Here is a 27,247-nt window from a genome sequence, read left to right as displayed (position 1 = left end):
GTGTGGAGTTGATGGTGCCCCCTTAATTAGTGCCCTACACAGACTGCATATTCTGCGTATATAGAACAGTGGTACTAAAATCGTTGTAGTAAAAGCTTTACACAAAGCTTTTTCTGAAATGAAAACATGAAATTGCTGCCATTGATCATCAACAAATCCAACATGGCCTTTGGTTATGGAAAAAATAAAAGGTTATTGTGGCTTTTTATGTCACAATTCTGAAAAAAAAGTCAGTAATAAACTATAAGCTAGTAATCGAAAGAAAAAAGTCAGAATTGTGAGGGGTAAAGCATAGAGATGCACAGTCCAGCACACATTCTTCCTCCTCTCCCCTACCTCTTCTTCTCACTTGTCCTGATCCATCTCCTCCATCTATTCCTCTCACTCACCCAGACATTATTTTTCTCTCTCTCTGCTCCTCTGAGTGGTTCCACATCCACACTGAACAAAACCAATTCATAGAGTCCTATTTTACTGTATGTCCACGTAATGAAAAGAACTTCAACACCTGACTATGCTTCAAACTGAGATTGGAATCTGCGATTTCTCAATATTTCAGTGATCTGATATTTTTTTCAATACTTTTGAGCTGCTGTTTTGTACTATAGATTAGAACATTAGGTCTTCAATTCTGACATACTTTGTGTAAGCATTTGTAAATACGATCAGAAAGATCCATGATTTTGGTATTGGGTAAACTTGTATGAAAAAATTTAAGAATTTTAGAAACGTGTAAATTGATATTGTGTGAAAATGACATGAATTGTGTTAATGGTATGTTGTGCTAATTGTGTTTAGAGTTTTGAAAATGTGACTAGACAAAACGATGTTAGCAATTGAAAAAAACTGTAATATAGTGTTGAAAAAAATTGAAGGAATATCTTACTTGTGCAGCGGTGCAGTCTTGCACAGGAGGCAAAGTTTCTCCTTGGAGACCTGAGGTTCTTCTAACAGAATTATGGGAATTTGCAACTTCGTCACTCCGTAAATGCAATACTGACTGGAAGAGATAGTTGAGCTTGTGTCATACAGATTTTAACACGATTAATAGTTGTAAAAGTGCATAAGAAAGAATAAGAAATCATCTGCTATGACACTAACAGCTTTGTGTGTTCATTAGTTGTGTGATATTGTTTCATGATAAACATGTTTAGGAAAAAAAAAAAAGGTTTAATATGTATATTCTTACCTCTTGAGAGTTTGTTATTTCTCTGGAGGAGCGGATAATGTTGGAATCCAGGCACTGTACTGCAGAAATAACAGACAGCCAAAACATAACAGTAATTGTCTGCATTGTTGTATTAAAACTGTCCTGACCACAATGAGGCTGTGTACAAGAGCAAGACGTCGAGCTCTAGTGTGGAAGAGCAACCTGTCCCGTGTTTTAATGGACCGACGTCAATTACCCAAATTAAACGGTGAGCGAAAAAAAGAAGAAAAGAAAGAAAGAGTCTTTCATTAGTGGTTACTTTCTGAGTGTTCCAATGTTTATAGTCTCAGCTCATGTAGGAAGTGTGTAGTGCATTGCAGTGGCAATTAAGGCAAATTATGGCCCATACGCATAACAAACATGAAAGCTTGGATGTGCCTTTCATGGCACGTAAATCCACATAGACCCTTTACACATGTAACACCTTTGAAACTTGTTATGATGAAAAATATGACATCCTTTAAATGACAGCCATCAGTTAACCGCATCAGTAGACTCGGATGTAAGTTGCTTCCTGGAACGGAACAGGTGATTACCTACACCTTGAATGCTGGCTTAGTGGGGGTTGGGGGTTGGGGGGGACTCAAAATCCATGTTTCTCACCGGACTAGGAGGTAGATAATAACAGTGACACTTCCAATCTATATATGTTTAGTCACTAAATAAAAATGTCTTGTTCAGCTAAAACATTCTTGTCATGTCAACTGCAGATTTATTGTTCAACAAATTATCAGTTAGCAACAAGTTGCTTTCATTTGTCATAACCTAATTCTTACATACAGCTTTACATGACTCTTCTATGTGTTTCTCTCTCTGTCTGTATGGTGAACAAAAATATAAAAAAGATATATATTAAATGTATTAAAAACACTAAATAAACATATTCATTCTGAATAACAAATATGCATGTCCTCATAACAGTTTAATCAAAAACACATGAATGCAAATGTGTGTGTGTGTGTGTGTGTGTGTGTGTGTGTGTGTGTGTGTGTGTGTGTGCGTGCGTGCGTGCGTGCGTGCGTGCGTGCGTGCGTGCGTGCGTGTGTGTGTGTGTGTGTGCGTGCGTGTGTGTGTGTGTTGTGACATATCAGGACACAAATTTGTATAATGATATGGGTATGATATAGGTATTACAAGGAGAGGGTGACTTATGAGGACATTACCCCATGTCCCCATTTTTCAAAAGGCTTATAAATCATACAGAATGCATTTTCTGGAGAAAGTAAAAATGTGCACAGTTTCCTGTGATGGTTAGGTTTAGGTGTAGGGGTACTGTAGGGGGATAGAAAATAAGGTTTGTACAGTATAAAAACCATTACACCTATGGAATGTCCCCACAAATCACAAAAACAAACCTGTGTGTGTGTGTATTTGTGCGTGTGTGTATTTGTGCTGAACATAGGGCAGGTGATGGAAGATCACCCACCAGTCTTCAAACCCTCAGGCTGATTTACAAAAGCCAGCCATGCTCAGATAGATAGAGCAGCAGCAAACTCCAATCCCTTTAGCATAAGCACTTTCTTCAAGCTCATATTCATGTCAGTGTTATTTTAGTTTTATTGATATAGTTTTAGTTACAATTTTGAACTATTTATTTTTATATTTTCTGTTATTTTTTTTTTATTTTTTTTGTCATATTACTTTTTATATGTCTGTATAGTTTTTATTATTTTTTTAGTTTTAGTCTATATAGTTTTAGTTATTTTAGTACTTCAACTTTTAAAGTAAATGAAAATGAAAAATGTTGCCTTGTCAACTAGCTGATTTCACTTAATGTTGTTTTTATTTCAAGTGTTTTTTTTTAGTTATATTAACCCTGATTCATATGAATCATGTTGTGGAAATATTTTGTGTTACCAGCCAGCAGTCCCCATGGGGGAAATGGATTAATAAACATACTAAATGATGTTTTTTGAAAATGTAAAAATGCAGAAGGTTTTCTGTGATGGGTAGGTTTAGGGGTAGGGGATAGAAAATACAGTTTGTATAAAAACCATTATGTCTATATAGAGTCCCTACAAGGATAGTAAGCCAGACGTGTGTGTGTGCACGTGCGTTTTTGTGACATATCAGGACACAAATTTGTATAATGACATGAGTATGACATAGGTATTACTTGTCATAGGGTGTCATAGGGTGACTTATGAGGACATTACCCCCTTATAAATCATACAGAATTAGTTTTTTTTTTGTTGAGAAAGTAAAAATGTGCACAGTTTCCTGTGGGTAGGGGTAGTGTAGGGGGATAGAATGTACAGTTTGTATAGTATAAAAACCATTACGCCTATGGAATGTCCCCACAATTCACAAAAACAAACCTGTGTGTGTGTGATCCTGTTTAACCTACATTGTGAAGACCAAATGTCCCCACAAAGAAAGTAAAACTTGAAATTTTTGGTGCTGTGTGGACATTTGGTCTGGCCCCATCTGAAAAACGGCTTATACAACATACTAAATTATGTTTTTTTTAAATGTAAAAATGAAGAACGATTTCTGTGATGAGTAGGTTTATGGGTAGAACTAGAGGATAGAATATACAGTTTGTACATTATAAAAATCATTATGTCTACTGAAAGTCTAAAAACAAGTTTATTGTTGTGTGTGTGTGTGTGTGTGTGTGTGTGTGTGTGTGTGTGTGTGTGTGTGTGTGTGTGTGTGTGCTGTATGTGTGTGTCTTGAGATATCTGAATTACCAGAGATGGCACAGGGCAAGGGTGAAATCTGTTGAGTCATTTAACATTTTCCATAGATGTTCAGTGACTGAATAGATTAACATTACACAGGAAATGAAACTGACACAGGTCATGATGCATCTGTAACAGGAAATGCATTGTCATTACATATACAGACTTTTGATATTATAAGACTTTTGTGTGGCAAATAATGAACAATCACCATTGGTGGTATATTCCAACAATTGTAAAGTTGACTGTGGAGTATTCACAAGTAAAATGTAGCCGCAGCTGCTGATTGTGTGCGTTGAGGCTGGATGAGAGATCAGAGATAAAGGCTCATTGTGATGAAAAGAAGCCTGCAGGTCATTCACCTATCCAATAAAGAGCAGCAGATGCACACAATTACTCTCGTTATGACGCAGTGTTTGTTTGTGTGTGCGTGTACATGTACATGTCTGTATATTTCCCTCAACAAATCAAATGCAGGCGGCAGTGGACACAGCCAGCTTCCTTCCTTTAGCAACACTCACAATTCAACAACTGACCCCTGTATTACATACACCTGCACTGAATACACTCCTGTGCTGAAGAAGAGAATGCATCCAAAGGTAAGACTAACTGTTAACACTTTACAATAAGGTTTATTAGTTAAACATTTGTTAATTTATTAACTAACATGAATTAACCATGAGCAATAAATTTGTTACTGTATTTACTAATCTTCGTTAATGTTAGTTAATGAAAATATAGTTGTTCATTGTTTGTTCATGTTAGTTCACAGTGCATTAACTAATGTTGACAAGATTGTAATATTAGGAAATGTTGAAATTAACATTAACAAAGATTAATAAATGCTGTAAATAATAATGATAATTCCTCATAAGTCACCCTATGACAATTAATAAATGCTGCACTTATGCAGTTCATTATTAGTTCATGTTAACTAATGTTGTTAACTAATGTTAACTAATAAACCTAATTGTAAAGTGTTACCGACTAGCTTTAAAAGTAATGTTTAAGGTATTTCATTTGGGCAGTGATTTATTAAGGCAGTGATCAGGGAATGATTATGGGTTACATGTTGTTGTATAATGTCAGAAAACTGTTTTGTGTTTTATGATGGATTTTCTTGTCTTTCTTTTCAGCCTCGTATCAAAAAAAAAAAAGAGAAAAAGATTGGTATAAATACTAATAGGTTAATGGTTAAGTTAAAAACACACAGAAACCCATTTCTTTAAGCAGTGTTGAAAGTTTGGGAACACAAAATGGTAATGTGGAAAGGTTGAGTGATAGATGGATAACACAATAAGGAGCTAACTAATGTTGCACACATCGCAAGCATGGTCTCAGTTAACAAGTATTGACACAGGTGTTGACTTGTGGATCTGCTCTTTGTTGTATATGCTTACGCCTGTAAACAGGAACAGAGTGAAAATGCTACTAACAGAGTCTTATGTTCACCAAGGATGTATGCATTTATTTTGCCAAAACTACAGTAAAAATATTGTGAAATAGTATTGCAATTTAAAATAACTTTTTTATTTGATGTATATAATAATAGAATTTATTCTTGTCATGGCAAAGCTGAATTTTGCCACACATTACTCCAGTTTTCACTGTTAAATAATCTTCATAGATCATTCTAAGATGCTGATTTGCTGTTTAAGAAACATTTATTATTATAAATATTGAAAACAGTTGCGCTGCTTAACATTTTTGCGGTAACTGTGATACATAGTTTTTTTCAGGATTCTTTGATGAATAGAAAGTTCAAAAGAACAGCATTCATTTGAAATATAATTTTTTTGTAATATTATAAATGTCTTTACAGTCTCTTTTGATCAATTTATTGCATCCTTGCTGAATAAAAGTATTACATTACTTAAATTAAAATTAAATTTACACACTTGTTTTTAAAAAAAATCTTACTGACCCCTGAATTTTTAAGAGTACAGTAATTAATACAATGTTAGAATTAGCATTTGTCACAGCATATAACAGAGGTATATAATACAGTTATGTACACAAGACAATCGTAACAAGTCAAAAACACAAAGTACTGCTCATTTTTCCAAGGGCAAAATTGATAAGACATTGACAAAGATAAAAGGAACGTTTTGAAACACTGAGGCTGTTCCTCATGTGCCCTACAGCAGCTGTAATCCTATTGTTGAAACTCAATCACACAGTACGTCATTTCTGCCCTGCCGAAAGAGCCCATCAAGAACAAACCTGTCCTCAAGACATCCCAGAGACCTGAGCACTGTTACAATGACTCTATTTTGAATCCCTGTTGGGTTTTAGTTGGATGCGAATTATAGTTCTTAGGCTACCTCTGAACATCCAAGTACCACCTAGTGTCAACAATCTTCCCTCAGATTGTTCAGTTAAGGATTGTGAGCAAACATGCCATTTGTCATTTTGTAATATAATATTCCTGTAGTTCAGATAAATCATGGTTCTGCAACACGTTCATCATCCCTTGACCTTTACCTTTTTAAATGTGAGGAACCCTTTAAACATGCCTTAAAATAAGAAGTAATGTAATCTCATAATGTGTGTCTGTTTAGAAGTATTTAGAACAGACCGGTATTGTTGTTGATTGGCTAATGCAGCTTGAGAAACACTGGTTTAGAGTTGTCCAACTTTACAGAATCTTCTGGAAGAGCTAGTGTAGAGATACAGGGTGAGAGTTTATCACTTATATTTGGGTAATTTTTTTGACCAGTTTTCGTGAAAAAAGGACAATTAATATCACATCTTGGTATCAAAAAAAAAAAAAAAAAAAATGCAGTATACAGTAATTGCTCCATATAATAAATGTTTCATCTGTGTGTCCAGTTTGACTCATATCTGTAAAAACAGTTATAAGCTTTCAGCATGTTCTGCAGATTTATTTTTTTAACCTACTAATGAAATTTGTACATTTTCTAATATTCAGGCTCTCAATCATACTCTCTATGATAGGATATAATGGAACTAAAGGCTTCCGCATTCAAAGCATTTAGCATTCAAATTTGAAAAGCTGAATAATACCTAAATTGTTACACAATATATGAGAAATGTATCAGTTTCCACAAAAATATTAAGCAGCACAACTCTTTTCATTGATAATAATATAAGAAATCAGCATTTCAGAATAATTTAAATAGATTAAAATAGATTAAAAAAGAAAACAGTTCTATTAAATTGGAATAATATTTTACAATATTAAGTTTTTAGTTTTTTGATCAAATAAAATGCAGCCTGGATGAACATTTTTTAATGGTATATCTATAATAAATACACTTTGGGGAAATGAAAAACATTTTCATTGATGGGGATCTTTAGCTGAAACATAGCCTACAAATGTTGTCTCTCAGTTAATATGAGGTCATCACCAGTATGAAAATTAACAATTATTTGACACATAATTGTGTGTCCAGTGACAGAGGTCGATTATGGCTATGCTGAACCCTATGGACTGGATCAGCGAGAGCAGGGGCTCTCCTCGCCTGGTGCTTGCAGTTGTGTGTGTGGCCTTGCTACTGGATAACATGCTGCTAACAGTTGTTGGTAAGTAAACAACCATGCTAAACAAATGATAGATGTTGGAACATGGATGAAGGGATTTGCTGCCATTTAGACACATTAAATACTAAAATAAATTTACTCTGTAAAAAAGAATTGTTGGTTTAACTTAAAAAAGTAAATTTTGAGTTTATTGAAATTAAAAAATTGAGTTAACACAATGAAGGTGATTGGTTGTAATCAACAGAAACTCATAATATTTTGTTATCTGAACTGCATTAATTATTGAAGTTGATTTGACAAAAGAATAAATGTTGTGATAAATCATGAAAATAATGCTTTACAGTGTATGTATATATATATTTTATGTACTTGTTTGTTGATCTTTCTGATTACAAGAAGGTGTCCACATACTTTCGACAATGTACATCATTGGTTTCCCTTTGTGTCTATATGCAAAAAGTCAAAACATCTGAGGAAATGTAAAGCAGGATGAGTGTATGTTAGACAAGCGACTCTGCTCTCAACAAGCCCATGACATTTATCTTCTTGCGTCTGTTTGACCTCTGCCGCATACAGACCGCAGAAGGCAGAGAGGAAGGGCTATTCGCAAACACGCACTCTTTCTCTTCCCATCCTCATGTCACCTTTCATTCTCCCCAGTTCCCATCATCCCAACCTTCCTGTATGCCACAGAGCACCAGACGCAAGAGCGCCAGTCTGCCACCCCCTCTGAGGCTCAGCCCACCTATACCTCCATCCTCTCTCTGTACGACAACACCACCTACACCATAACAGTCACCACTGCCAATCTCACCATCTCCTCCAGTGCACTAAGCACTAATGGAAGTTCAGGGGTCAACAGAAGTTTTGCTGACCGACATGGGTGTAAAGAGGACAGTGAGTTTTTGGAAGAGGAGAATGTGAGGGTTGGGCTGCTGTTTGCTTCCAAAGCCCTGGTGCAACTCATGGTCAACCCGTTTGTAGGCCCACTGACTAACAGGTACTTACACAACATGCTTAAATCAGATCATCTAAAATGACTGTTATTTATCTGAAGCTAGTGCATAATAACAATAGGGTAACAATAAAGTGAATTAATTAAACTGACATCTGACAATTGCCTTTTTAATAGGATTGGATATCACATACCAATGTTTGCTGGGTTTGCCATCATGTTTGTTTCCACAATAAGTAAGTCATATGATGTAAGTAATAAATGTGGTTCTCAGGGCTAGGCCATGAACATAATTGGTACTGTATTCAGTGCCTGATTATATTATATTATATTATATTATATTATATTATATTATATTATATTATATTATATTATATTATATTATATTATATTATATTATATTATATTATATTATATTATATTCCTTATATTAAGTCCTTCTAATTCCCTTTATTGTAAACAACTCATTCATGCATATGTAAAATGTTTTGGAGCTCGTGTCTTTTAATCAAAATGTCTATCTTCCTGTGAAATGACAGACTTCTCGCTCCTGTCATTTAGTCCACTTAAACCCTGCCCCTATATTACAATCAACTGCCTCCATCCAATCAACAACCAAGAACCAAGTCCCTGCCTTTAACTTTAAGGTCTTTTAAGTCATATTACCAAAATATATTACATAAATTATATTTATATAGATCATACATGCATATATACATTAACATACATAATGTATTTTGTCATCCAGCATCAGAGTCTGATAGCCCTATATACTCGATGTGACAGTTGAGTGCCTGAAGTGTCCAACATTAATTAAATATGCATCATCCGGGCATTTGAATTGCATTTCTTCTTTGTTTGAATCTTGTTGGAAGTGTACTATCTTAGAATATAGCTTAGTCTATATAATCTACGCTAGGGGTTCCCAAACTTTTTTTAAACTTTTTTAAATATTTATTTGAAGATAAAATGTAAATAATTTAAATATTACTGAGATTTTACGTGAATATTTCTATAATATAACACAGTAGCAGGTTCACTCTTCACAAGTACCAACTAACACAAGTTTAAATACAAATATTTATGTCTTCAATTCTTTAGTTTTAAACGTTCAAACCCTGGGGCATTAAATTGAAAAATCCTGAAGCTTTTATTTTGACAGATTACTTGTGAAATGCTTAAACATCTCTCCACAGAAATGTTGGCAATTATGTAAATGTAAATAAAGTGAAGCTAGCACACATTGTGTTTCCAAATGCGTGTTAAACTCACAGCTGTTGCGGAGATGGAGTTTAGGAGAGGCAGTATTCATAGAGAATGTGAAGCTGACGTCATGCCACATTGAATTTTGAGAAAACAGTTTGTTTTACTCCCCATATTGTGAGGATCCCACTGCCTTTCTGTGATCCTAAAGGATCTTAAATCAGTTTTCCATTTATTTCTTCTCAACATAGTTAAATATCTTACTCAAACATCTGCCCAATGAAAGTAGACAAACCTACATTTTTAACAAGGTCCAAAATCATAGCAAATATTTTCTATTATGCGACTGAGTAAACCCACTGCCTATAGGTGCATTCACGCCATGTCAGAATTACTGAGATTCTGACTTGTAAAAAGTGCTGACATACATAAATGCAGATTCTTTTTGCCATTGATAGTGTTGCCATATAGAAATCCCAACATAACATTAAACACTTACTTATGTCTCCCTATTTTAATCTTGTGCAAAAACACAAAATAACACTTATTTTCAACATTTATACAGTCTGCCACAAAGCATGCTGGGAATTAGAAATCTGCTGCATCTCAACTCAATCATATTAAGTTCAGCTTACTACAATGAAATTTTGAGTTCACACAACTTTTTTCTATTAAGTACAATGAACTTGAATTATTATTTGGGTGAAGAAAAAAAAATCATTCCATTTAATTAATTTCACTGTTCAGTTTTACAGTGCATAGTTATCACATGATGTGAATGCAGCATATGACTCAATAAAGTAATCACAGTATTTTTAAAGTTTTTTATTTTGTTTAGTATAATAATTATGCCAAAAATAGTTGTTACAGCTGGTGGTGTAGAGATGAGGCAGATACGGATTTCCACAATAACATCCAATACTTTAATGAACACAAAAGGTAGAGTACACCAAACAAGCTCTTAACATAAACAGAGAACGGACAAGGAGTGAATGGAGTGAGTGCAATATAAAGGGAGTGCTGACAATAGAGTCCAGGTGCAGGTGATCCGTGATGATGGGGAGATGACGAGGGAAGTGAGTGCAGGTGTGGAGAACAGGAGGATCATGGCAAATGGAGTCCAGGGGAACAAGGGATCTGTGACAGTACCTCCCCCTCCCGGTAGGCGCGTCATCGCGCCGTAGATGGAACAACCGGGAGGTGGGCGCCCTGGAGACCTCAAGCCGGAGCAGGGGGAGGAGCAGAGTGGAGTGGAGGTCTCCAGGGCGGGCTCAAAAGCCATGGCAGGTCAGGAGCCAAAAGGCGGCCATGGCGGGTCAGGAGGCGAAGGCGGCCATGGCGGGTCAGGAGCCGAAGGCGGCCATGGCGGGTCAGGAGCCGTTACCGAGGCCTTGATGCCGTCGAGCCCAGGAAACGCTGAAGGACCGGCGGGAGATGGCGGAACTAGAGGCTCCGCCGACCGAAGCGCAGCCGGGGCTCCAGAAGGCCGCAGTTGAAGACAGACGACAGACAACAAAGTGAGCACCGGAGGGAGTGAGGAGGCCAACTGGAACCGAGGGACGGAGGGACGGAGCGGAGACGGAGGAGTGCAGTCCAGAGGGGAGGGGAGGGCAGGCTGATGAGGGACCAAGGTGTGAGCGGAGGCAGGATGGAGACTGGTGAGACTGGTGGACTGATGGGCAACGGTGGAGGAGAGGGAGGTTGGAGCCAGGGTGAAGGTAAACGACCAGAGGGCCGAGGTGGAGATCTGGGCGAGTGGGCTTGAGGTGGAGGTTCAGTGCAGACTATCAATCAGACCATCTTTGGGCTGGATATTTCAATAACACAGTTCATAATAGGAGCGGCTGGCTCGGCGGCGGAGACTGGAGATTCCGGCTCGGCGGCTGAGACTGGAGATTCCGGCTCGGCGGCTGAGACTGGAGATTCCGGCTCGGCGGCTGAGACTGGAGATTCCGGCTCGGCGGCTGAGACTGGAGATTCCGGCTCGGCGGCGGAGACTGGAGATTCCGGCTCGGCGGCTGAGACTGGAGATTCCGGCTCGGCGGCTGAGACTGGAGATTCCGGCTCGGCGGCTGAGACTGGAGATTCCGGCTCGGCGGCTGAGACTGGAGATTCCGGCTCGGCGGCTGAGACTGGAGATTCCGGCTCGGCGGCTGAGACTGGAGATTCCGGCTCGGCGGCTGAGACTGGAGATTCCGGCTCGGCGGCTGAGACTGGAGATTCCGGCTCGGCGGCTGAGACTGGAGATTCCGGCTCGGCGGCTGAGACTGGAGATTCCGGCTCGGCGGCGGAGACTGGAGATTCCGGCTCGGCGGCGGAGACTGGAGATTCCGGCTCGGCGGCGGAGACTGGCGCTGCTTGCTCGGCGGCGGAGACTGGCGCTGCTTTCCGGCTCGCTGCGGCGGAGACTGGCGCTGCTGGCGGCTCGCTTGCTCGGCGGAGACTGGCGCTGCTTGCTCGGCGGCGGAGACTGGCGCTGCTTGCTCGGCGGAGACTGGCGCTGCTTGCTCGGCGGAGACTGGAGAACTTGACTCGATGGCTGAAGCAGAGGGCCAGTCCATCCCCTCAAATACAATGAGAATCCCCGTAGGAACGGGTGCGGGCTCGGCAGAGACTGGAGCTGTTTGCTCGGGGGCAGAGGCTGGAGTGGACTTGGGCCTTCTCTTCTTCCTCCGCGTTCTGGACCCAGCAGTGGAGTGTGGGTCCAGCATGTAACAGGCAGGAAGGTCGCTGGAGGGGTATGCGGAGGAAGACGGTGGCTGACTGACTGGCCCGGCCAACCGTGTTTCTGGATGGACTGGAGACAAACACTCATCCTGAACCTTGTCGACAAAGAATTTGGAGCGATTTAAACACAAAATTAAATTGATAGTTTCGCTTAAGGAGAAACGATAATCAGGTTCATCCAAACGGATAGTGTCGTCATCCAGTCCATCCAGAAACAGGGAGATCAAACATGCTTCAGGCCAGTCAGACAAAAAAGCAAGCTCAACGAACTCCTCCACATACCTCTCCAGCGAACGACCCACCTGTAGGAGTCCAATGAGCCGATCGCCAGCTGTCCAAGAAGAGAGAGGCATGGGAGAAGCTGGAGCCCGGGAGATGAAGGAAGCTTCCATTCCTTTCTGTGGAAATCCGGTCGGTTTAGGGTCCGTTCTTCTGTTACGGCTGGTGGTGTAGAGATGAGGCAGATACGGATTTCCACAATAACATCCAATACTTTAATGAACACAAAGGTAGAGTACACCAAACAAGCTCTTAACATAAACAGAGAACAGACAAGGAGTGAATGGAGTGAGTGCAATATAAAGGGAGTGCTGACAATAGAGTCCAGGTGCAGGTGATCCGTGATGATGGGGAGATGACGAGGGAAGTGAGTGCAGGTGTGGAGAACAGGAGGATCATGGGAAATGGAGTCCAGGGGAACAAGGGATCTGTGACAATAGGAGTGACACTTTTATTTATTTATTTATTTTAATCTGGCTTGTGGCTTAGCAGATCTTGTACCCACCCAGCCACTGCAAAATTGTTCATGAGCTTTTAAGGATTTGTCAAGTCAAGTCACCTTTATTTTTATAGTGCTTTATACAATGCAGATTGTTTCAAAGCATCATTATGCTGCTGCACCGGTAAATGATCCCAGTGGTGCTCTTCACTCCAAAACATGCAGCGCAACTGCTTATATACCAGTGGCGATAGGTGACTTCTTTAACCGGGTATGCTGAATGTAATATAGTATAGTTAATATATTATACTATAAGTATTATATTACATATAGTATTATTTAATAAATATAATATACTTATAGGCCTTGTGTTATTTATTATGCCTATGTATTAAATATAGTGCAATATAATAAATATAAATATAAGTAGCCCATTATAAATCAAATTTAAGTAAAAATATAATTAATTATAATAAATATAATAAATAAAAATATAAGTATTAATCAAATTGATTACTTTAACAAATACATATTATCGATTAACAACCTTGGATAGTTACAGTAGGTCTACTTACAGTAGGTCTGTCTTTAACAGTTTTATACATTTTTGTAAAAAAAAAATTAAATAAATAAAATTCCATATGGAGAAAATGAAATACTATAAAAAATAGTTTATGACTTTTTTTCATGAAATCACAGACTTTAAAAAATCAAACATTGTCATTTGAATATAAAGATTATTGTGAACTATGTGGAGCAACAATATAAAAAATGACTGCTCATAAAAATGTTTGAAGTAGGCTACACTACTGTGAGCCACTGAGTGAAAAGTTTGTTGAAGTGGTTTATATGGTTTCACTTTATATGGCTTGTGCAAACTACAAATGAAACGAGGTAGACTCTGACTTTGCATGCTTTTTCCGCAGTGTTTGCCTTCTCAGGGACATATGCACTGCTGTTTTTCGCCCGCTCATTGCAAGGAATTGGATCATCTTTTTCTTCTGTGGCAGGTATAATGATTTATGTTTCATATAATGAACCAAATATTGGATGTGTAAGTTTGCAAAGACTACAGATTTTTTATGTTTTTCAAGGATGTCTCTTATATTCTCACAAAGGCTGCATTTATTTGATCAAAACTACAGTAAAACAGTAATATTGTAAAATATCATTACAATTTAAAATAACTATTTTCTATTTCAGTATATTTTAAAATGTAATGTATTCCTGTGATGGCAAAGCTGAATATTCAGCAGTCAATACTCCAGTCTTCAGTGTCACATGATCCTTCAGAAATCATTCTGATATGCTGATTTGATCCTCAAGAAACATTTATTCTTCTTCTTCTTCTTCTTCTTCTTCTTCTTCTTCTTCTGCTTCTTCTTCTTCTTCTTCTTCTTATTATTATTATTATTTTGAAAATAGTTGTGCTGCTTAATATTTTGTTGAAACCATGATACATTTTTTTCAGTATTGTTTGATGAATAAAAAGTTCAAAAGATAAGCATTTATTTGAAATAGAAATATTTTGTAATATACTGTCACTTTTGATCATTTTAACGCATCCTTGCAAATAATAGTATTAACTTCTTTAAAAAAAAAAATCTTACTGTCCCCAAATTTTTTAACAGTAGTGTACAGTGGATATTAAAGGTCCACACACCCCTTTTAAAAGCTGGTTATTGTGATGTAAAAAAAAAAAAAAAATGAAACCAAGATCAATCATATCAGAACTTTTGCACCTTTAATGTAAAAATTACAACCTATGCAATGCCACTGAAAACCAAAACAACAAATTTCAGAGAAAATTAAAAATAAAAACACTTGAAATAACTAACTGCATAAGTGTGCACAGTCCTGGACTAATTCTTAGTTGAAGCACCCTTTGATTTTATTAGAGCATTATATAGGAGTCTTGGCATGGCTTGACTTGGGAATATTTTCATTCTTCTGAAAAGTCTTTTTATTTTCAGCTTTCTAGTAGATGGCAGAAGGTTGTTTGCCAAAATCAACTGGCTTTTCATGATTCCCCCCACCTTCACTAAAATCCCAGCCCCAACTGATGCTGTCACCACCATGCAAAAACAACACAGCATGGTGTTCTTTTGCTGATGTGTTGTGTTGTTTTTGCTCCAAACATTTTAACAATTTTGGCCAAAAAGTTGTGAATCTTGGTGTCATCAGGCCAGGCCATAACACATTTTCCACATGTTTTAGCCAGCTTTTCTTTTTTTTGTTTTTTAATCAGAAAAAGTTTACATCTTGCTGCCCTGCCATCTATGGAGAATACAGGAGATAGTTGTCACACGTAGCAACTAGTGCTTGCAGTAACTCAGCCTCACTGACCAGTTTTCTCTCTGTCTTTCCATCAATTTCAAGTTATTGATAATGCCATACTTTCTACACTTGTTCCCTGTGTTTAATGGTGTCTCTCATCTCTTTCTCTTTCTTTCCTTCAGCTTGCTCCCTTTCTTGTCAGGGGTCGCCACAGCAGAATAATCCACACAGCATGTTTTTGCGCCAAATGCCCTTCCTGCCACAACCCCAGTGCAGACACACACACACACACACACACACACACACACACACACACACACACACACACACACACAGGTTTGTTTTGCTATCTTAGTGAGGAAATTCCATAGGCGTAATGGTTTTTATACTGTACAAACTGTACAATCTATCCCCCTACACTACCCCTACTCCTAAACCTACCCTACAGAAAACTACTCATGAAATGTCCTCATATTTCATGTTTATGTCGTAATACCAGTGTAATACCCATGTCATTATACAAATTTGTGTCCTCATAATTCAAACACACACACACACACACACACACACACACACACACTAGGCACCTTCTTGCTGTGAGGTGACAGTGCTACCCACTGAGCCACCATGCCACCCCTGTTTCATAGTGTATCTAATACCTTGGAAATGACTTTGTAGCACTCACCTGAGTGATACATTAGATCCCATTGATGCTTTGTAAGCTCTTTGTGGCCCATGGCCCTTGTAGTAACATGCAACCAAGAAGATGTCAAAAATTCTTAAAAGAACAGCTGAGATTTATTTAGACTTTATCAGAGTCACTTCAGGTGAAGACAGATGTGTACTATTTCACATAAGCTTGATGATTATTTAATTCTGACCACAGCCACAGGGTGTGCACACCTGTGCAGTTAGGCTTTTTTCTCTGAAATGTGTCACTTTGGTTTTCAGTGGCATAGTATTGGTTGTAATTTTTGCATTAAAGCTGCAAAAAAGTGATTTATCTTTGTTTAAACCCAGCTGTTTTAAAAGTGACTGTGTGCTTCTGTAGGTCTGGGAATGTTAGCAAGTGTTTACACCGATGACAATGAGAGAGGAATTGCAATGGGAATTGCACTGGGTGGACTTGCCATGGGAGTGCTCAGTAAGTGTAGTACTGTATTTTTTCTTTATAGTGTTATATTGTAAAGTAACACCATGTAACGCACCAAACTGAAACACCTGAAAATGACGAGCAATTATAATGCACCTAAATGAAGTTAACAGAATTTGTGCCACAAATGACAATTTTTGACAATGCAAAATGTATTCATTTCAGTTGGAGCGCCATTTGGCAGCGTAATGTATGAGTTTGTTGGTAAAAGTTCTCCCTTCCTCGTCCTTGCCTTCCTGGCTGTGTTTGATGGAGGTATGATATTAGTAAAACTAATAATGAATATGCCCCTGAATATGCCATAAATTAAGATGATTTATCTAATTGTTTTCAAACAATTCTGAAAACACCAGCTCTCCAGCTCTGCATCCTTCAGCCCTCAAAAATATCCCCAGGGGTGAGTAGCATTCATTTATTAAAATGAGAGTTATGAAAGTTGATAGATGAGAAAAGTTTGCCTTAGTGTTACTATGATAAATTGGAGTGATTTTTATGTGTCTTCTGTTCAGAGTGTGGAAGGAACACCATTACTTACCCTGCTGAAGGATCCCTACATACTCATTAGTGCAGGTGTGTGTGTAAATAAAATCAAATCCTCAAATACTGCCCACAGTCAAACCAGTTTAAAAAGTTGTTGTGGAGGTGTAGTAGCTGTTTCTGTAATTACATGTATGCCTCCATAAAATCATGGCTGTATGTTTTGATGTGAGCAGCTAAAACGATTTGTAAATGAAGCGGATGAAGAGCTATGTTGAGTGAATGATGAGTGAGATTATGGTTCCTGTATATAATTACAGGTTCTTTGTGCTTTGCAAACATGGGGGTGGCTATTTTAGAGCCCACTCTTCCCATCTGGATGATGCAAACAATGTGCTCGCCGAAATTGCAGCTTGGTAAGAAACTCTATTATCCAAGTCATTAAAATGTGATTGAAACAACTTCACTTCCTGCTTATTTAGTTAATTTTATTTAATTCCTGTTTGTTTCCTCTCTCACAAATTTAATGTTAAAGTAGGAACTTGAAATCACTTGAAACAAATTCAGAACCATTTTATCATTAGAGTTTTAACAAAGAAGCCAGCCAACATGGTTTCTGATGGTTCTGATGACCCTGTTAAATATTTTGTGTTATTTTTCTTGTATTTTCTGTGGTTCTGTTGACTGAATTAATCGACTGGTATTGTAGGTATGGCTTTCCTACCAGCCAGTGTTTTTTACCTCATTGGAACCAATCTGTTTGGTATACTGGCCAATAAAATGGGAAGGTAATACTGTATTTTTTTGCATGTCCCAGTGGTACGTACAAGAAAATTAATTAATTGATGGCAAGATCTTCATCATTTAGAAATGTGTCTCTGATTTAGGTGGTTGTGCTCCATGATTGGCATGCTTATAGTTGGCATCAGTCTGCTCTGTGTAAGTATCACAAATCATGTTGCATTACACTTAAGAACAGCATGGCCCATGCATGCTTGAACTGTATATAAAACAACTACACCACTCTTCCAAAGTCAGTGCAGTTTTTTTTAAGGAAAATTAATACTTTTATTCAGCAAGGATTCATTAAATTGATCAAAAGTGTCAGTAAAATCAGATTTTTATTTTAAATAAATGCTGTTCTTTTGAATGTTCTATTCATCAAAGAATCCTGACAAAAATGTATCTTGTTTTCCACAAACAAAAATATTATGAAATATTATAAAAAACTATTATGGAAATGCACCAAATTAACATAATAGAATGATTTCTGAAGGATCGTGTGGCACTGAAGACTGGAGTAATGGCTACTGAAAATTCAGCTTTGCCATCACAGGAATAAATTACATTTTAAATAAAATATGTTCAAATAGAAAATTATTGTAATTGTAATAATATTTCACAATATTACTGTTTTATTGTATTTTTGATCAAATAAATTGAGCCTTGGTGCAGATAAGAGACTTCTTTCAGTAACATTAAAAAATCTTACCTTAACTATTAAACAGTACTGTATATATAAAAGGACTGTGGTAATAGTAATTGTCATGCTGTAGTGAGCACACAACGGACGAGTATCCAAAACAAAACACATTTTATTAACAAACAGATTAGGAACACGCAGGAGTAATAATAACTGTAGATAAACAACCAAATCAACATAGACGACATAATAGTGAACAGACAGAACTATGGGATTAAATACACAGGGAGAGTAATCAAGGTAAAACAGAACAGGTGCAGGAACTAATTAACAACCAGGGAAACTAACAATGACTGGGAACTCAGGCAAAACAGAACACAGCACTGACTGAAAATGAAACCAAAACACAACATGTGTATACATTACAGTAACATAATGTGAATTTGTTGTAGGTTCCCTTTGCCAAAAACATCTATGGTCTTATTGGTCCCAATGGAGGGTTGGGATTTGCTATTGGTGAATATTATTTAATAATTTCTCATTCAGTATTAAAGAGAGAGTTTACCCAAAAATTAAAATTCTGTCATCATTTACTCGTGACTTTCTTCTGTGGGGCACAAAAGTAGGTACAGTTTTTTAAAAAATGTCTCTTTGTTTTTCCCCATACAATGAAAGTCAGTGAGGTCCAATTTTGTTTTGGACCCCACTGACTTTCATTGTATGAGCAAAAACATTCTTTAAAATATCATCTTTTGTGTTCCACAGAACAAAGAAAGCAGGAACAATGACAGAATTAAAATTTTTGTGTGAACTATGGCTTTAAGATACATAACAATCATTTATCATTGCATGACATATAGAAATAAACATTAATTATGTGTGCTTTTAGGAATGGTTGATTCTTCTATGATGGCAATAATGGGTTACTTAGTGGATATCCGACATGTCTCCGTGTATGGAAGCGTGTATGCTATTGCTGATGTGGCACTCTGCATGGGATTTGCTGTTGGTAATTACACCTCAATGCAAATATATTTTTACTGATAAACATGTTTTGTACAATTTATTCCTAATGAAGGGAGACGTTTACACAACACTATTTTCAACTAAAAACTGAAAACGTTTTATTCATTTTGGCGGTTCTTTTACACAACAACAGCTTTTTGAGGGGCCTGAAAATACAATGCAAAAATGAAAATGCTTGAAAAAGGGTTTCAAAGTGCAAATTATTGATAACAATACCATTATCATTGCCATTAAAACTACAAAAATGTGAATTTGTGAAAAGGTGACCATGCACATGCTAATTACATTCAGTCTATATAAGCATTGTGTTTCTTTACAGAGTGATATCGCCAACTACTGGAATGGAATGCATAATAGTGTTTTTAGTCGTTTTTATAGATCTGTGTGATCTGAGTTCATTTGACAACGTTGTAGTCTGTACGCGAAAAACGCAAAAACTTTTGTAGTTTTTGTAAATCTTTATTTGTAAACGTATCATAGGTGATCTATTTTCTGCTCAAAACTTCTGTTGACCACATGTAGTGTTTGCTCAACTTAAGAACTCTGGGAGCCAAACTGACTCTTCCTTCTTGGTGCGTTCATGCTGCAGGTCCATCTACCGGAGGGGCAATAGTAAGAGCTATCGGCTTCCCTAATCTCATGGTGATCATTGGCATTGTCAACATCCTGTATGCGCCCCTTTGCTTCTTCCTCAAAAATCCTGCTGTTCGGGAAGAGAAGATGGTGAGACTCACACATGTAACTATTCCTGCATGTCTTTATCAATATGCTTACAAATGTTTCATAATGAAGACTGACGCTTGTTTCTCAAGGCTATTATAAATCAGGAGTGTCCAATGCATGTGAAGAGCTACAATACACAGCGCGGGTACAGAGAATTCCCGCTAAGTGATGACAGTGAGGAGGACAATGAAGAGTGATGTACTCATAGAGGAACTTGTCAATGAATCATCAAGATTTACAGGTTTATAATGTTGCAACTTTCCCCATCCTTCACTATATGATTACATTTTTGTGTTCAACTAGTGCAACATAAATATTGCTTTCTTACCTGTACGCTTGTGTAATTGTTGTTTATCATGTCTTTTGTCAGTTGGATTGAATGAAATAAATGGGCCTACTTTGTCAATTTGATTTGATTGTTTTCATTGTGATGCGTCATACCCTTTAGTATGGTGACCACAAGTAGCGAAATTGGGAGCTTTGTCCAAGATGTAAGCAGTTCTCCGCATTTCAATTATGTCTGTATTATTATTTCTTCCCTGAAATTTCAACACCATAATAAAAAAAATGCAACTGGTGTTTAAAAATCCATTTATGCGGCTGTCATGTTCTACATAGAGCAGGGAAAATTACCAACCTCTGATGATGACTGGCTGAAGCAAAGGAATCATGTGGACCTCATCAAAAGTTGTTACATACAGCTACACCAGCCAAGATTTCATGAATAAGGTCATCCTGGATAAGGATTTCTTGAATGAGGACATCCTGATCAAACCTGCCAAATCCAACAAAAATACAAGTTCAAGATGCACTGAATCTGGATTATTTTTTTTATTTTAATCATTAAATCACATTTAATGTTTGCATGGTCTAATAAAAGAAAATAAACTAGTTGCTACTGTATTTTTGTAAAGTGTGATTTTTACCTACTAGCCTGTTACTCAGCTCATTATATTTAGCAGACTGAATATGTCATGTAGAGTAAATTATTGTATCACTAGAACCTTGGCAAACTGAGTGCCAGTCACAGAGCTTACTGGCTTAACTAACTAACTAACTTACTAGTTAACAAACTTACAATTCACAAAGCTTACTGGCGATTTAAAACATGTTATCATCCATCGTAATGGCAAATAGGCTTTCCAACTAATGTAAATCAATATTTGCATTTTATAATAGTAGTAAATTGATGAATGTCCCCCAAAAGTCCTGCAACAGAGCAAGTCACCCTTTTGTGCAGGTAGGACAAAAGGAAGAGAAGATGTGATGGATGATTTAATCGCTATATCTTTGAGATCAACAACTAATATAAATCCAAAACTAAATTAATAACCGGTTCTTCTAGGTCATTATACAAAAAAGGTGCTTTTGTGTCCTTCATTTACATGTAAATTCTAACATGAACAGTAATTTTACAAAACACTTCAAGAAATATCCAGTAACTTAATAATATACTTTAAAAGATTGTCACAGCCACCAGCACAATCACCAGCTCAGTACCTGTCTGCACTACACTTCCCAGCATTCCTTCTGATCCACACCTGCCAAAAATCACCTCCTGATCACAGATCACCTGCACCTGTGCACACTCATCAACACTACCTTCAAATGCCATCGTTCCTCATGGTCTGTTCTCATCAACTTCAAGGACAAGCACTGCAGACCCTAGACACACCTGAGATACCTACCAGTTCTACTCACCTGAGAACCTGCCTGTATCTTCTGATCTGTCTTCATCTGTTTCCCTTCATCGTCTTCCTGGATCCTCCGCTCAGTCAGCACCACCTTGTCACCTGCACCAAAGACACAGCCTTACCATCAGCTACAGTCTACAATCAACATTCATCAAAGTCATATATCCTTACCTGTTGCAGTCCCAAGCTGCTCTCCCTTTCTCTACAAATAATAATGTTTATACATACCATTTTCATATTGTCTATTTCCATAGTCTTTGAAATATGGTTAATGTAAAGTGTAATGTCAAATAATAACAAGCATTTATGGAAACTAAAATATACTTTAATGTCATTTCTACCTAAAGTTTTATGTAATGTATTTAAATATGCATTTTGTAAATGCACATTTGTAATGATGTTGCAATTTAGTGCATTTAAACATTAACATTGACTTTTTTTTTAATTTTTTTTTATTTACATTAATATAATTTACATTACAGTAATTTTTTTTTTTTTTTTTTTTTTTTTAAATAGGTGTAAAACAGTCATGAAATTTGCTGCGTTCATGCTATGTTGTAATTACCGCAAGGCAGTTGCTATTTGTATATTGTATATACAATATAATTAATAGATTATATTTACACTTTGTGCAATTAACGATATGCTATTTACAATAAGTGTAGCAATACACTAAGTAGCGAGTGATTCTGTTTACCCTTGTCACTTATGCTCTCCATCAGCCCATCTTACATCCAACAGTCCAGTCTGTTGGGGATAAACAGTTTAGGACCCTTGAAACCAGATATGTTGAATAAAGACCCGGAGTCAGAGTTTAAAAAAAATAATAAATTGAAGAAAAATTTAATGAAGAATAGTTTGCAGTTTCATCAGTAGAAGCCAGCTTCAAGTCTCTCATGGAGTTCTTAGGCCGCTCCGTGTACATTCACATTTCCACAACAATTACACTCTAACAGAGTCAACTAACTACATCATTACTTCAGGTTGAATGATTCTGATTGGCTAAGAAAGATAGACAAATTTGGTAATCTTCCACACATGGACAGATAGTGAGAAGCATATCTTCCTTTGTCACGATGCTGACGAGGGGACCCTGGATTTAGGTACCGGATGTCTTTTTGGGGTCACGACATAGCGTCTGCTGGTCTCAAGCAGAATGCCAGTTGTCCAGTATAAAGGGACCTGCACAGAACACTTAGCGCACATACACAGATACATGATTCACAGCTTCTTCAAGGTTGAAGTTGATCTGAGCTCTGCTCTGAGCAGGAAACATTCCCCAAACATACTGATAACATGTTCTTTTCTCTCAGTGAGAGGTACAGAGGAAAATAAATGCTTTAACATACATTGAAGAAGTCATTCAAAGAATTTAACAGAAATATAAATGTTGATTAATAACTTAAAAGATATATATTGAATCGGCAGTGAATTCCAGAATCCACCCCTTCAAGTCATTAGCCAAAAACTACATTTCCCAGCATTCTTCCTGTTCATCACCTGCACTCATTCGACCATAACCCACACTTGTTTCCCATCAGCACTCCAATCTGCACCAGAATAAGTGAGAGGCTACTTACTGCAGAGCCATGGGTGGAGTATAACCTCCAGCTCCCCCTCTCTGGAGCTCCAGCTCCCCCACTCTCGACCTACTGTGTGCATGATAGGTGGAGCTGCATCCTCCAACCAAACCCTAACCTTACCTATAATCCTATCTCTCCACCCATTAAACAGGTTAAGCTCCACCCTTGAGCTCCAGAGAGGTGGAGCTGGAGGTCATCTGCAGCAAGCATCACTTGGGATAAGAGCACACACCTCACAGTTACTCTTGGTTTAGTCTCAACTACAGATAACAGACTATTTACCTTCTCTACTTACATTGGCTCTCCTAATGCAGGGGTTGTGAACATCGGTCCTGGAGAGCCACAGTCCTGCATAGTTTTGTTTCAACACACCCAAACAAGATAATCAATGTCTGAAGGGTTAAGCTACAGGCAGGTGAATTTTTATCAGGGTTGGAGCTGAAATCTGCAGGACTGTGGCTCTCCAGGACCAAAGTTCACCACCCCTGCATTATATTATATATATTTTTTAATTTATAAAGCCACTTTAAACTTTACCATTACATATTATATTGTTATATTACAATGCTATTATATTTTGTACAGGTAGCAGCATTCTCTGCTGGAAGACTTACTGACCACTGGTTCCTTTGAGATTTTCCTATGGGATTTTAAAATTAAAGCCTGTGGTAAACATAACTTGTCATGTTTGTACAATGCAAATTGCACACACTTATGTCCCAAAGTATTGTCAAGTTATGTTTACCACAGGCTTTATTTTACTCAAAAATTGAAAACCCCCATTTTAAATCCCTATAGGAAACCAGGAGACGGAGTTTTGATGTCATACCTGCACCACTCTATTATGGTATTCTGTTACAATATATTCGGTTCCTGAAATATTCTGTTCCACTGGGTGGTGCTTACGCGAATATTCATGATATCCTGCTATTGTGGGCGTGTCCTTGAGAGAACGCGCAAGCGAATGGAACTGAAAATATTAGTACACGCTTCTCAAATCACAACTGTTTAATAGATTATTTCAAAAAGGTAATAAAATATTCCTTTGGAATATAAATCTTTGGAGCTTTGTTTTGATGACAGTCTTCTTGGACATGCCAGCAGCTACTTAAAGAGTGTTATTTTTGTTTAAAATATTATAATTATGAAATTATAATTCAGTTTCGTTATATTTAAAGTTTGACAAGGCATGGTATTGCATCACAAAACCCTGAAATGTGTCAAAAATAACACATACTCAAACAACCTTATGTATCTGATTTAAAACAATTTAAAAAGCAGTCAAATCAAATAATTCTGATAATAATAATAATAAAATTTATTTCTGTGAGGTAATAGCCTACAGCACAAATACACAGAAAAAAAATAGACAGCTACTTTACAAGATGACGTTTTTATTATCATCACCAATGTCATAATATGGTTTTGTTTTGCTTTTGTGATTTTCCACATTATTATCATCTTTTAAAGTGAATCTCTCTGAGGAGGACACTGTCTGTTTCAGACTGGATGTGAGAGCTGAAGTCTTGGATAGCTCTGACAGTGTGTGATCTGGACAGACATGAAGGCTGTTCCAGAGTGTCAAGGCCCTGTTTTAATATTTACCTCAGAACCTCACATTCAGCATTGCTTCTTTTCACACATTGTTTTGAATTTTTAAATGTCTTTTCAATTTTAGTTACATTCATAGAGTAATTACTTCTGTACTTGTTATAACATTTAATGTAATTAATATTTATATAGGCTACAACTGGATTTGTTGTAAAAAAAAAAAAAAAAAAAAAAAAAAATATTAACAAAAGTCCATTTTCAGGATAATATTTTAAAGATAATTTTGTACAATCCAAACAAGTTTTGCAGATCTTTATAAAGGGTTTTAACAATGTTTGTCATGTTTTTCAATTATTGCACATGCACCTATAGGTCAATCAAGGTCACAGTTACAATAATTTAGGACACTAAAGAGCAGAGGTGTGGACTCGAGTCATGTGACTTGGACTCGAGTCAGACTCGAGTCATGAATTTGATGACTTCAGACTCGACTCGAGAAAATGTACAAAGACTTGCAACTCGACTTGGACTTTAACATCAATGACTCGGACTTCACTTGGACTTGCGCCTTTTGACTCGAGAAGACTTGCTACTTCCCATGAAAACCTGGGGAAAAAATGTTCACACGGCCACGCCGCTCTCAGTGTATCTGCATCTGTGAAAAAAATGTGCACCACCTGTATGCATGCAGAAAGCACGCGCGCTGCCTGCACGACATCCAATCACTGTAGTCCCACGTTGGTTTGTTTCGACAGCATCTAAGCAGGCACATTGCAAGACAACCACTGAAGCGCAACAAGCAACAACGCGCCAGTTGGCTAGTAAATGATACCAAAGATAGTTTCGTTTGGCTATAAAAATTACGTGGTAGTCTAGTGCAATATGCTGATGAAATACGAGCATATTTTCTCTCTCTCTCTCTCTCTCTCTCTCTCTTAGAGCTTAGATCGGGCCCAACAAATCAAGCCCGACCCTACCCGAGCACGTTGTGTCCTAACCCGGCCCGGCCCGACACGTCCACTGTAATTATGAGCCCGAGCCCGATTTAAACCCGACCATTTTTAATATGCGGGCCGTTATAACCAGGGGCGACGCCAGATTTTTTTTTTAACGCAGGTGCTGCTGCGCTAGATCATTTACAGGGGGGAGCTGCGCAGTTATATATATAGGCTACAGTATTATATAAATACTATTAATGAATGAGCAAAAATTGGCCACTCAATATTAAATATTCAATTATTTTAATTATCATAATTAAAGTTTTAATTTTATTAAATTGAACAAGCACAACATTCAGCATTCAATCAAATATTCTTAAAGATTAATTATTATTAATAATGTTACTTCAACATATTGTTATTCCAACATAATATGTGTGTGAGCAACAAGCAAGATGTGCATTTGTAAATTCGGTGACAGCATGTGTTACGAGTTTCAAAAGGTGCAAGTGTGACCGCGGCGCGCCGGCGCCTCCATGTCATTATTATATTGTCTGCTATATTCTTTTTATGTATTAAATCCAGGCAATTGGTTGATGAAAAATGTATTAAAATGAAGATACAATTTATACTAAACGAAATTCACTTTAAAGAAAATCTTTCTTCAAAACAAAACTTAAACTTGAAACTAAATGTTTTTATTTAATGGCTAAAACACGTAGGCTACAGACTCTCTTTTTGTACAAATTGCAGCACATTCATTTAATTCTGTATTTTGCACATGTAAGTTGAAAGGCATTTGTTTTTGCATAGTAGGCTAAAACATATCTGTAGCATTTATCAAGTTCATAATTGTGCGTGCATTTATTAATTATTATCTCAATGAATAATACAACAATGAAGAAGCATGCAAACTACGATGTTTGTTTATTAAAACTAGTTTAAAATGTTTCCATACCTCCGATTTTCCTCCAGACTTGCTCAAAGTTAATTCTCCTGTTTTAATTTTTTTCTTTGCTTCTTGCACTTAAGCTACTGAATAGTACAACACGCACAGCAGGTGATGAGTCACGCGTGCGAGACTGCAAGTGCGAGTGGACGAGACGCTGTGCATGACACGCGACATGCTTTATCAAGGGCTTAATGCGACCCGGCCCGAGGACGGTGGCGGGAAATATCGGCCCGACCTGGCCCGCGGGTCGAGTCCGGGCTCGGGCAGAGAATCTAAGCTCTACTCTCTCTCTCCTCTCTCTCTCATATTATCACGTTGGTCCAGGACCAACCAAAAGGACCCATGTCTATTTGAAAGTTAATCTGTTTTGCAATATGAGATCAATACAATACAGGACCGAAGCTGCTGTGCATTGTTCTAATGCAATATGCTGTTGAAGTACAAGCATT

General features: G+C 37.4%; 1 protein-coding gene across 1 annotated transcript; it reads left to right on the top strand.

The window, feature by feature from the left end:
* Positions 1-3,884: 3,884 nt before the first annotated feature.
* On the top strand, positions 3,885-20,486 carry LOC125280566 (chromaffin granule amine transporter). Its single transcript, XM_048211173.1, has 16 exons — positions 3,885-4,493; positions 7,311-7,440; positions 8,059-8,398; positions 8,531-8,589; positions 13,928-14,011; positions 16,330-16,422; positions 16,597-16,686; positions 16,785-16,828; positions 16,941-17,001; positions 17,229-17,324; positions 17,618-17,696; positions 17,796-17,847; positions 18,784-18,847; positions 19,221-19,340; positions 19,947-20,080; positions 20,170-20,486. Exons 2-16 carry the CDS (start codon positions 7,326-7,328, stop codon positions 20,275-20,277), a joined length of 1,539 nt encoding a protein of 512 aa, XP_048067130.1. The 5' UTR covers positions 3,885-4,493; positions 7,311-7,325; the 3' UTR covers positions 20,278-20,486.
* The last annotated feature ends 6,761 nt before the right edge of the window (positions 20,487-27,247 follow it).

Source organism: Megalobrama amblycephala, linkage group LG12 (assembly GCF_018812025.1).
Source record: "Megalobrama amblycephala isolate DHTTF-2021 linkage group LG12, ASM1881202v1, whole genome shotgun sequence".
Taxonomy (NCBI): Eukaryota; Metazoa; Chordata; class Actinopteri; order Cypriniformes; family Xenocyprididae; genus Megalobrama; species Megalobrama amblycephala.
This window is presented reverse-complemented; position numbering and strand designations above follow the sequence as displayed.